The sequence below is a fragment of the Arachis duranensis genome, unplaced genomic scaffold (assembly GCF_000817695.3).
Source record: "Arachis duranensis cultivar V14167 unplaced genomic scaffold, aradu.V14167.gnm2.J7QH unplaced_Scaffold_232525, whole genome shotgun sequence".
Classification (NCBI taxonomy): Eukaryota; Viridiplantae; Streptophyta; class Magnoliopsida; order Fabales; family Fabaceae; genus Arachis; species Arachis duranensis.
In genome coordinates, this window is record NW_026264851.1 from 1 (window position 1) to 9,446 (window position 9,446).

The 9,446-nt window shown below is 32.4% G+C and overlaps 2 protein-coding genes across 2 annotated transcripts; both read left to right on the forward strand.

Moving 5' to 3' along the window:
- The first annotated feature begins 6 nt into the window (after positions 1-6).
- Positions 7-3,997, forward strand: LOC127744136 (mitochondrial fission protein ELM1). The gene is made up of 10 exons (XM_052256413.1): positions 7-284; positions 373-617; positions 1,352-1,448; positions 2,262-2,411; positions 2,522-2,648; positions 2,744-2,856; positions 2,962-3,025; positions 3,108-3,201; positions 3,347-3,455; positions 3,587-3,997. Exons 1-10 carry the CDS (start codon positions 78-80, stop codon positions 3,686-3,688), a joined length of 1,308 nt encoding a protein of 435 aa, XP_052112373.1. The 5' UTR covers positions 7-77; the 3' UTR covers positions 3,689-3,997.
- Positions 3,998-4,509: 512 nt separating this feature from the next.
- Positions 4,510-5,789, forward strand: LOC127744137 (casparian strip membrane protein 5-like). The gene is made up of 3 exons (XM_052256414.1): positions 4,510-4,940; positions 5,067-5,190; positions 5,468-5,789. The coding sequence occupies exons 1-3, from the start codon at positions 4,615-4,617 to the stop codon at positions 5,684-5,686; spliced, it is 669 nt and encodes a 222-aa protein (XP_052112374.1). The 5' UTR covers positions 4,510-4,614; the 3' UTR covers positions 5,687-5,789.
- Positions 5,790-9,446: the final 3,657 nt, after the last annotated feature.

Genomic DNA, 9,446 nt, shown 5'->3' on the forward strand with positions numbered 1-9,446 from the left:
TGAACGACAAAACCTTTTTCTTTCATTCATTCATTCTTCTTCTTTGAATTTGAGTGTGGGATGCTTTGGAAGATTCAATGAATGGAATGAAATCAGCGTGGATGAGGCCAATTCAGCTTCCTGAGCCGCCAAGCCCCACCGCCCCCAGGTCTACTCCCGACGTCTTTGATTCCGCCATCATCGTCCGCCGCGCCGTCGTCATCGGCAACGGTTTCCCTTCCTCTGAGAATCAGTCCCTCGGATTGGTTCGAGCCCTTGGTCTCTCTGATAACCACCTCTTCTATGTATTCCCTCCCAACTCCCTCTCTCTCTCTGCAACTAACTCTTTCTAAATTCTTCTAACTGATTTCGTTGTGAATTTGACTCGTGCAGCGTGTGACGAGGCCCAAGGGTGGAATCAACGAGTTGCTTCAATGGCTTCCGGTGTCTCTCCACAAGAAGATCGATTATATCATAAGGATATTCCGTGCTTGCTCCCAACTTGTCTTCAAATCTCATATACAACACGCCAAGCTTGGTCGAAACGGTTTCAGTGACTCTGCTGCTGAAGGATTGTTGGCGGTTCTAGAGGCTGATGTCAAGCACATAGTCAATTTGGCTCGTGATTCTTTTGAAAAGTATTGAATTCTTGTTCCCTCTTTATAACTGAATCGTTCTTATCCTTGTTTCCAATCATTATACAGTTATCTGTCTTATTGTATGCTATGAATTACAAGTTAGAATGGTTCTAACTTCCTCAAATAGTAACTTATTGGAAGTTATGAGGAAAAAGCTTTATAACCATCAAAGAACATCTATGTAGTTGACATTTAGAACAAGGGGCGTTTTTGAATCATGAAAATTGGACACCAATCCCTTAGTTAACTCAGCTTTTCACTCTCGTAGTCTCAATCATATTCGGTATAACAGAGACTATGGAGTTGTAGAGGATTATCTTTGCTGGTGTTTCTCAAATTTGATGCCAAGTCTTGGAATATAAGTAGGCTAAGATGAATATGTTCTCCTAGGTTTCAGAAACGGTTTTCTTTTATAGGCTTCTGTATGGTAGTTTCACCATTATGTCTAGGCTTTCTTAACCCCAAGAGAATCCACCAGTATTCCCTGTTGTGTTATTAGAGGATGAGGAAATATATGCACACATATGATAAACTATGAGGTTGTGGAAATTGAGCTCCCTAATTTTCTCGTCTATGGTTTCAACTGATTACTTTTCATCTAAAACAAAACCCCGTAGGTGTCCTTTTAGTGTATGTTAAGTGGTTTATGGGACATACATGTCTTGCATGCTTAAAATATTTGGCAGTTTGTGTCATAGAAAGAACAATATAAATGATGCTTTTTTTTCATCTAGGGAGGGACCGTTGTTGGTGGTTGCATCTGGAAGGGACACCATTTCTACTGCAAGTTCGATAAAACGTTTGGCATCTGAGAGTGTTTTTGTCGTTCAGGTCCGCAAATCTCCTGCATAACTTTTTTTTTTTTAAATTGTATTTTGCTGAGATATCCTTTTAGTTGGTATGATAAATTCATGTGCATTATATTCTAGATGTTGTTTTGATGCACCATAATACATAGATAAGCACTATGATTCAAGTCATATGATGTCAAGCACTTGTCAATTTGCCTTGTGATACTTTTGTTTGCCCTGTTTTTATTTTTCTTTGATGGTATAGCTTCTAATTTACTTGTTTTTTTTAAATAGAATCTGTAAGATGATATAGTAATAAAATAAGTTCAATGCATTAAGGTGATTGTACTTTCACTCTTTAAGGTTGTTTAGTTCTACTGTTCCCTGGGATGTTCTTGACAGGAATCTGCAGGACGCTTAGCTTTCCTTTGGGAATGGATCATCTCAATTGTGAAAGTTGAGTGTTGGACCTCACCATTGATTAACTAGGTTAACGAAAATATAACACCCACTAATAAGTACAATCAATGGTGAAATCCAACATTTGACTCTCTCAAGGTGAGAAAATATATGAGAACCTTGCTTTGTTTCAACTTGCTAATGTTTGTATGGCAGAAATTTGTGGGCAAATACTGCAAGGGTTAATATCAGACCATCAGTTGTGTATACTTAATTTTTCCAAAACTAACAATAATAAAGATGTGCTTGCTCCTTACAAATGCTGGATTGTGTATTACCTTGTCTCTGTTTGCATGTAGCAATGCTTTCTTCTGCTCTATTTTTTGCTTGATATTTATCGTTAATAATAAAGATTGGCTTGATATTTAGTCTGAATTTATTTCTGCTTTGGTAGATACAACATCCAAGGGTGCATTTGCACAGATTTGACATGGTGATTACACCTCGTCATGATTATTATCCATTGACTCCACAAGCACAGAAACAAGTTCCTAGGGTTCTTCGAAGGTGGATAACTCCACGCGAGCCTGCAGATAGTCATGTGGTATGTATAATGTTCCACGTGCATGTACTGAAGTTGAGAAATTGTGATTTCATCTATGGTATTAGCTACTGTCTATTTCCGAGGATTGATATGTGGTAATTAAAACTCAGGTTCTTACCATGGGAGCCTTGCATCAAATAGATTTTGCTTCACTCCGTAATGCTGCCATTACATGGCATGATGTGTTTGCCAGTGTTCCTAAGCCCTTGCTTGTAGTCAACATTGGAGGACCAACAAGTAATTTCTACTATGCCTGTCTTTCAGGATTTGTGTTTAAAACTGCAATGGTCAAAAGAATGTAGTAATTTGCTTAATTTCCATTATGGATACAGGAAACTGTCGATATGGTGTTGATCTTGCAAAGCAGTTAGCAGCCTCTTTGCTTAATGTCCTTGCTAGTTGCGGGAGTGTGAGAATATCCTTTTCAGAGAGAACACCACAAAAGGTTAGTCATTCCATGGTTGATGGTTCATACAATATCCATTTTATTTTATTTTATTTTGTTTGTTATCTCTGACTCACTCTTCTCTTTCTTTTGCCTTTGAAACAGGTGTCATATACTATATTGAAGGAACTTGGGGGTAATCCCAAAGTTTATATTTGGGATGGACAAGGTAAAGATTTATTGTGGTTTAGATTTGGTTGTTAAGAGATTTGTTTTGATAGTAAGCTCTGACAGTTGAGCACAATTTTCAGAACCAAACCCACATTTGGGGCATCTAGCTTGGGCAGATGCGTTTGTTGTCACAGCAGATTCCGTGAGCATGATAAGTGAAGCTTGCAGCACTGGGTAAGCTTGTTAGAAGTATTTTTACAGTTCAATTAATTTGGCTTACCTAACCACTAAATGACTTTACTGAAAACTCAATTTTATTGTTCAATTTAATTTCTGGCATACCTTCTCTCACAAGAAAACAATTTCATTCCTCCCACAGGAAGCCTGTTTATGTTATCGGAGCTGAGAGGTGCAAATGGAAGTTCACAGAATTCCACAAATTATTGAGAGAAAAAGGGGTTGTCAGGCCTTTTACGGGTTCAGAAGATGTACGTTATTCTTTTACTTATCTATCAAATTCAAGGGTTGAAAATTATACTATATATATATATATATATATATTGCATTGTTGGCATTCCATTGCTACTGTTTCATTGGTTATGTTTCCTGAAATTTTCAGATATCAGAAAGTTGGAGCTATCCGCCCCTGAATGACACTGCTGATGCAGCTAAAAAGGTCCGTGAATCGCTTGCTGCACGAGGGTGGAAACTGAAGACATAGAGTACATTTCTTAGTGGACATGATACTAAATTTTGTTTCTATTTTTTTAAGGGTAGGAATCCTTTGTCGTTCGTAAGGAAATTCTTGAACATATGTCTTTTATGGCACAAATAGGAAACGTTGATGGAATGTTTATACTGTATTCTTTTGAGTTTCGACCATGTCAATTTTTGAGGATATAATGTAAAGTACGGATTGCTGTATGATTGCAGCTTGTAAAATGAGAAGAGGATGTTGGCATACGTGTATGCCAAAATGGCATTTTATTCAGTTAAGGTGAATAATAAAGAACAACTCTGATTATTTAAACTCTATAGTATCCTCCGGTTCCCTATTTCACCTATTTGCTATCAGGTCTTTCTTCATCTTGTGATTATGTTGTTCTAAGCTATGCTAAAAGCTTCGGTCACAGAAGAAAGATTACTAAGGAACGATACCAGGTAGGTCTGCTAACTACATATAAAGAAAACACCGACTTCGTGGCAAATTTGCACTTGTGATATAAACATATGCATGAACTCTCCCAATTAACGAGTTACAAATCCCTTCGTATGGTACTTGAGGTACTATCTATTATTTCTAATATTCTTTTCTTGAATTCTGCACGTATTGGTTTGTTAAATCATTTGTAAATTTAGTAGGTGAAGTTGTCACACGAGTTTAGCACCAAGAACCTGACGAAATCATAGGAAAATGCTTTTGGTACGGGTTGGAGCAAGTGAGTTCTTAACAACTCCTTAGTCAGAAACATGATCAGAACAAAAATCTAAACCCCAACTCCACGAAAATGTAAAAATCTACACAAACTAACTCTGTTAATTGAATGGTACAACCTTCTTTCACATCTATATATAACAGCTTCAAGATCACATACCAAGAAAAAGAAAACCATTCTTCCATACCCTTCAAAAGAGCACTGAAATATCATGATGGAGCCCAGCAAAGAGGTTGATGCACCGGCAGCTACCTCGCCGCAGCCACAATCCAAGAGGACAAGGTCCAACAATGGCAAAGGCAAATCCATTGCTGAGGATGCTCAACCTTTGGCACCCGCAGTTTCAACAAAAGCCACCCCACTCCAAAGAGGTGGATGGAAAAAGGGTGTTGCAATCCTAGACTTCATCCTGAGGCTTGGCGCTATTGGGGCCGCTTTTGGCGCTGCTATCCTTATGGGGAACAATGAACAGGTTCTTCCATTCTTCACTCAGTTCTTTCAGTTCCATGCTCAATGGGATGATTTTCCTATGTTCCGGTAAGTTTATTCATATATGTCACTATATATATATGAACCCATTTTCTGTCTGATTAGTCATATTATGTTCAGATAGAATTCTTCAAAAATTCAATATCATCTATTAACTTTGGTCTTTACAAGCAGGTTTTTTGTGGTAGCAAATGCAGCAGTGGCTGGATTTCTCATACTCTCCCTGCCATTCTCGATTGTCTGCATTGTTAGGCCTCTTGCAGCAGGGCCAAGGCTTCTCCTATTGATCATCGATACAGTAAGCTTCGGCTCAACATGTGAATTAAATATATAATCGTTCATGTGTCTCTTCTTTAAGTTTTTGAGAAAATTGGTTTTATGACATGGTAGGAGAGTTTCTATTGATCAAAAGAGAAAGAAGCCTATGCAAAATTGAGAGTCATTAGATATCTTTCTATCAATTTAAGCTTTTGGAACAACAATGTGAAAAGACAATGCGTCCATTCATGATAGCAATATAATGAATTTGTTCATGTAATGCACTTAACTAGAAAGAGAAATGATCAAAATTGCAGGTTATGATGGCCTTTGTGATAGCAGCTGCTTCAGCTGCTGCTGCTGTTGTATACTTAGCTCACAACGGCAGCCAAGACGCCAACTGGATGGCTGTTTGTCAGCAGTTCACGGACTTTTGCCAGGTTACCAGCGAGGCGGTGGTTGTTTCTTTTGTCGCGGCGGTTTTCTTGTCTTTCTTGATTTTTGTGTCCTCTTTGGCTCTCAAAAGAGGTGGTTGAAACTTGAAAAAGAGATGGAGATGGTTGTGATTGTTACATGTTACTCCTAACTATTGTTAACTTCTCTGTCTTGTGTGTAAAATCATGTTCAAACTTCTTGTGATTTCCAGTGACTCCTTCTTATATTAATACTTCATACATGGTAGTGTCCACAAAAGTGATGTCTGATGAAACACACACTATTATGAATATATGATAGTATGAACTGAACTCAACAAAAGTATTTTGAGAGAGTATAGGGAGTCAATTAAATATTTGTACAATGTATACAATAGAAGTTTAGGGAGTATTAGAGATATATTATTAGTTATTTTTTCCCATCAACTAAAGTTTTTGGAATTAGTGGTATCATGACATGGTATTAGAACTTTAGATCCGAAAGGTCAAGAGTTTGATCTTTGGTGAACCCCAAAATCAGTTTAAGTTTTTGGGATGAGTGGTTTCATGACCTGAGATGTTTATTATCCCTAGTACTCGAATGGTTATTCTGGATAGTATGGATGATGTTCATTTTGTAACTCAATAGTCTATTATACACATTGTATACTTAGACTATTGGCTCCTTATTTTATCTAAGCTTCACGCGTGCATGAATCATTATTATTATATAGAGCGCTGAAAATAACCATTCCACTTTGTTGAACTGTTAGACTTCTATCTAAGTTCTTTCTTTAACCTTATTAGTCAGTGCAAAAATCAAATACAAAATTATATTCGAATATATTAATTTTATATAATTTCTGATAAACTTGCGCCTAGATTGTAGCAGTAACAAGTCTAGGTTATCATCTAGTATACCTATAACCTATGCATGTTATTTTATACTTGGATCATGATACAAATGGAGTAGTGGCCATTTGTCATAATTTTCGTTAATGCTACAGTTTATAAAGGTTATCAACACATGCAATTGGGTTATTTAGTAATTAAATATGTGTGCTCTATGCTTTTAGGCACAACACTTGGTTGATTGCCAATTGATCAATTTTACATTTAACAAAAGAATAAGAGAAGTTATTATTGGCTCATTGCTAAGCAAAAATATGATTAATTATTATTATTAGTTTAATTTTAACATACTAACAATATAAAATAAATTTTTAGGTTATTCAATTATTAAATTTAATTATATATTTAGATGACTTTTTAAATAATAAATTTAAAAATTAATTATTTTTAATGGGGTGGTAATCTAATATTAAATGTTTGTATAAAATAATTTTATACTATTGGAATATAAGAATTAAATTTTATTATTATTGTTATCTTAAACATTTAATTTTAGTATACTATAGTATAAAATAATTTTATATGTATGTTTAATTATTTAATAATATATTAATAAAAAATAATTCTTTTATATATTAACTATATAAATAATCGTAAAAATATTGTATTTATACTAATATATAAATTTTTTATATTAAAATTAAAAATTCTATTATTAAACCAAGTGCGAATAAAAGAAGTGGCCACTTATTGCCACATTTTGTTAAATAATAAAATTGTCATTGATTTTTATTTGATTGCTATAATCACAAAAGTTGTTGTTTTTCTAGCACTCCTTAATAAAATTATTGACTCTTTAAACTTTTTTTAGCAATTTTTGTAATTTGTAGTTTTCAAATAGTCATTAATAATGATTTTAATGGTGTGAAATTGGTGTGAGATTTTATCCAATAATTCACTTTTTTTGTTGGTTACATGACCAACAAAAAAATGAGTTATTGGATTAAATTTTACACTATTAAAATTATTATTAATAACTATTTGATAATTATAAATCACTAAAGTTACTTTCCCCTAATACTCCTTTAATAGGAAAAAGGTGGCGGCGATACCACCACGTATCAGCTGTACATGGTGGTGACTGGTGAGAAAGCTAGTAATTTATTATTAACAGCCACATCTACCATGCCCAATCCAAGCACAAAGTGAACTTTGCCATGTCACTCTTTGTTACCATGCTAAGTTTGCTGTACTTGCTAACGACTCACACTCACTAAGGTGGCACGTGCCATCAACAACAGATTAATTTAATATATATTTTGTGTTGCTTTTATTCTCTATTTTAATATAATAATTTCCATAAAATCATAGTAAAAAGATACTATGAAATATAGATGTCTAGCGAGTCCTGGAAATCCTTTCTTTTTTGTTTTATAAATTCTTTATTTGAAATTTATAATAATAGAAAAAATAATAAATGGCGTTAATTTCTTTAAAAAACAATCTGACTTATTTGATAAAAATTTATCTAAAAGTTTCTCTTGTGTGATTTTTTTTGTCTTTTCTTTTTTTTATATGTTCAATAAAATTATTAAGTACAAAAGTTTTAATATATAGCACAAAAATTATATGTGATCAACATATAAATTTTTATATATTAGTTTAAAAATTTAATTTTATAAATTTTGTGTGTATATATTTCTGCTAAGTTTTATTAATTTTTAAATTCTTTTAAGAGGAGGTTTGAAATTTTTTTCATCACTCTAATTACTTAATATGAAGTATTGAGATTTAGTTTTTTTTTTTAGTATGTAAAAAAAATTCTGTAATATCTCGATAAATTTTTGTATTTTTAATAAAAAATTATGTACTATTTCTCATCATCTATCTTTTTTTCTTTGTCATTTTTTTCTTTTATATTTTTTCTTTCTTGTTTAACTTTTCATAATTTCTATTACTTTATCCATTCAAAAAAAATAAAAATAAAAAAAACAATAAAAAAATCAAACAAAAAATATAAAAATCTACAATAACACCAAAAAAAGTAAATAAAACATTTACAATAGTAGCAATAAAAAAAAAAGAAACAAATATACGAAGAAAAAAAAATCTAAGGCGAGTAACTTTATTAAATTTTGGTCAATATATAATCAGCAAAAAAAATAGTTATTGAATAAAATCTTACACCAATTTTACACTATTAAAATTATCATTAATAAGTATTTAATAACTACAAATTATAAAAATTAGTGTCCCCTAACATTCCTTAAGTTGCTGAAAAAAGCATAATTCATATGCAGGATTGTGTAAGTGATTTTTGCTGAATTTGAATCATTAATCTTTTACTAAAAATTCTTGTACGAATTGCAGTACCTATCAATTATACTCTTAACCCTGATTAAATTACCAAAACAAAATCAATTATACACTTAAGTATTATTGAGCTAAATACATGATTTATAGTTATTCTTAAAAAATTAATTATCAACTCAATTAAAATTAATAATCAATATAAAATATATATTAAAAATATATTAAATTATATATTTATATAAAAATATATAATAATTTATTTTAATAACTAATTTTAGTATATAAATAATATTTTTTTAAAAAAATTCACAATTATTTCATATCCAAGATTTACGTCGAGTGAAAATTTAATTGTATTTAAAGGTTGAACGAATAATAACAAAATGAAAAGCAAAGATCAATTATTATTTAATTATGTATTATAACATTAATAAATAGTATTCTTTATAACTATATTTTGAACTATCATTAAAAAAATATAATTAAATAATTATATTAAAATTAAATAGTTCAATTAATATAAATTTGATCCAAAATGAGATTATAGAGTGCAGAAAATTGAGTGTTGTGTGTTCCACTAAGTGTGGAAATGCAGCACGTGTCGTATTGAGAGGTTAATCCACCGTTAAAAGCAGAGAGCTTTCTATCTCCGCTCCTTCTCTTCTCTTCTCTCACAAACAAAACATTCTATCCTTCCCTTCGCTTCTCAGTTTTCCAC